We start from the raw sequence: 2,635 nt of genomic DNA, 5'->3' as shown, positions 1-2,635 counted from the left end.
CATCTTTCATTTTTTGAGACCTAAGAATCTCCACCCGTACATGATTGGTCTCCACATTGATTACTTTCTATACTTAAAAAAAATGTAACTAATAGTTAAAAATTCTATATTGGTTTAGGTTCTTATTAGTCTCTAAACTTAGTCGATAACAATTTAAACTCTATATTTTCATTTTGGAATAGTTTAATTTTTTAACTTTAGTATGTAACAATGTAGTTCTTGTATTATAAAATTTGTAACACTCAGTGGTTGACGTAAAAAAGAATCACTAAAATTAGATGTCACTTTATAACATAAAGTTTGTATTTTGTAAGGAAAAATATATAAAATGTTTTTAAAAATACCATGTTTTAATAACATCATTTTCTATCCTAAAGTTACAAATTAAAAAAAATGTCTGGGTGAAAATTAATTCATTAAAAACATATCTTAAATAAATAAGAATAAGATAATTTTCCTATAATCCTCAGATAAAAAGAAAAAAAGAAAAGCTTAGAAACAATGAAAGCTAAATAATAAAAGAAAAGAAAAGAAAAGAAATGTGGGTTAAAATTGTTTTTGTTTTTTTAAAAGTAATAGGGTAATATTTGTGCAAAATTCTTTTTTAGTGTTCTATTAATTTGATCTCATATGTCATTGGTGGATCCCACGGTTTTGCCTTCAAATACTTCTCTTCCCCAACCTGGACTCTCTGTACCAATTTCCTCTTCTCACTCAATCTTCTCTCTTCATTTCCTCTATTTCCATGGCGGAAAACGAGTTCTAATAATTCTCCCCACACCCCCACCCTCTATTATTAAACCCCATTAACAACAATTCCCATTTGCACTCTTGTTTCTCCCTTCCCATGCCGGCCTTCCACGACGACACCCCTCCCCCGGGACTCCCCCGTGCCGACTCCTTGCCCGAGGGAATTCTCTTCGGCAAATACGAACTCGGCAAGCTTCTCGGTTGTGGAGCTTTTGCCAAGGTCTACCATGGAAGAAACGTCCTCACAGGACAGAGTGTCGCCATTAAAGCTGTTAACAAACTCAAGGTTCTCAAAGGCGGTTTCACGGCGCATGTTAAGAGAGAAATCGCTATCATGCGCCGTCTCCGTCATCCCAACGTCGTTCGTCTCTTTGAAGTTCTAGCCACCAAGACCAAAATTTATTTCGTTATGGAGTATGCTAAAGGAGGTGAGCTCTTCGGGAAAGTTTCTAAAGGAAGGTTCAGTGAGAATCTCAGTCGTCGGTATTTTCAGCAGTTGATTACCGCCGTTGGATATTGTCACTCTCGAGGGATTTTTCATCGTGATTTGAAACCGGAGAATCTCCTTCTTGATGACAATTTCGATCTCAGAGTCTCGGATTTTGGACTTAGTGCTCTTGCAGATCAGATTCGTCCTGATGGATTGCTTCATACGCTTTGTGGAACTCCGGCTTACGTCGCACCGGAGATTCTCGCTAAGAAAGGCTACGACGGCGCTAAAATCGATGTCTGGTCTTGTGGTATAATCCTCTATGTTCTTACTGCTGGATATCTTCCTTTCAACGATTCCAATTTAATGGCCATGTATCGGAAGATTTACAGAGGCGATTTCCGTTGCCCCAAGTGGACGTCTCCAGATCTGCAACGGTTTATATCCAGACTTCTTGATACGAATCCTGAGTCAAGGATTACTGTTGATGAGATTCAACGAGATCCGTGGTTTGTGAAGGGATTTCAAGAGGAGAAGTTTCAGTTTCAAGAACTCGATGACTCTGCTTCCGATGTTTACGGTGATGTGAACAATGCGAAATGTTTGAATGCTTTTGATCTAATTTCGTTCTCACCCGGTTTTGATTTGACTGGATTGATTAAAGAAGAGACGGAATTTTCTTCATGCGTTGAGCGGTTTCTGTCCGCTGAATCGCCTGAGAAGATAATTGTGACGGTTGAGGAGGTTACAAAGTCGGAGAATGCGGCGGTGGAGAAGAACGGTTGGGGAATGAAAGTGGAAGGACTTGACGGTGGATTCGTGGTGGTGATTGATATTTTCCGGCTGACGGAGGAATTGGTGGTTGTTGAAATTAAGAACAGAGTGAGGGAAATAGAGCAAGATCGTCAAATTTGGAAAGATGTATTGAGACCTCAACTTGAGTGTTTAATCTACCGGTCGGATTGAAGGATTTGTGATCGGAAAAATCGGATCCAGAGGAGGAGGATGCAATCGAGAGTATGGATTTTGGGAGGAATATGACCGGGTTTCATATATATAGTTTTTTTCCCGGATTTTTTTTTTCCTTTTGAAAAATATTTCTTTAATTGCTCATCTTCATCAAAATTTTGTAATTAATACTAACGAGTAACTTTTATGCTTTAATACATACATACATTAGTACTATTATTATTATTATTATTATTATTATTATTATTATTATTTCTTCTTCTTCTTATTAATTATTATTACTAATTATTAGGGATTTTTTCAAGGGTAATAAATTACAAACTATTTATCTATTGCAAAAAAAAAAAAAAAAAAAAAACCACAAAAACTTATTAAAATAGTTGGTCTATTTTACCATTTTTTACAATTTCCTTTATCATTATTATTATTATTATTATTTTATCTTTTTATAGAGGAAAGTTAATTTGAACGGATACTCTAATGTCG

At 36.1% G+C, this 2,635-nt stretch overlaps 1 protein-coding gene across 1 annotated transcript; it reads left to right on the top strand.

Annotated features, from left to right (window-relative positions):
- The first annotated feature begins 691 nt into the window (after positions 1-691).
- On the top strand, positions 692-2,380 carry LOC116403168 (CBL-interacting serine/threonine-protein kinase 14). The gene has a single exon (XM_031883660.1). The coding sequence runs from the start codon at positions 848-850 to the stop codon at positions 2,144-2,146; it is 1,299 nt and encodes a 432-aa protein (XP_031739520.1). The 5' UTR covers positions 692-847; the 3' UTR covers positions 2,147-2,380.
- Positions 2,381-2,635: the final 255 nt, after the last annotated feature.

The sequence above is a fragment of the Cucumis sativus genome, chromosome 4 (assembly GCF_000004075.3).
Source record: "Cucumis sativus cultivar 9930 chromosome 4, Cucumber_9930_V3, whole genome shotgun sequence".
In the NCBI taxonomy this organism is placed as follows: Eukaryota; Viridiplantae; Streptophyta; class Magnoliopsida; order Cucurbitales; family Cucurbitaceae; genus Cucumis; species Cucumis sativus.
This window is presented reverse-complemented; position numbering and strand designations above follow the sequence as displayed.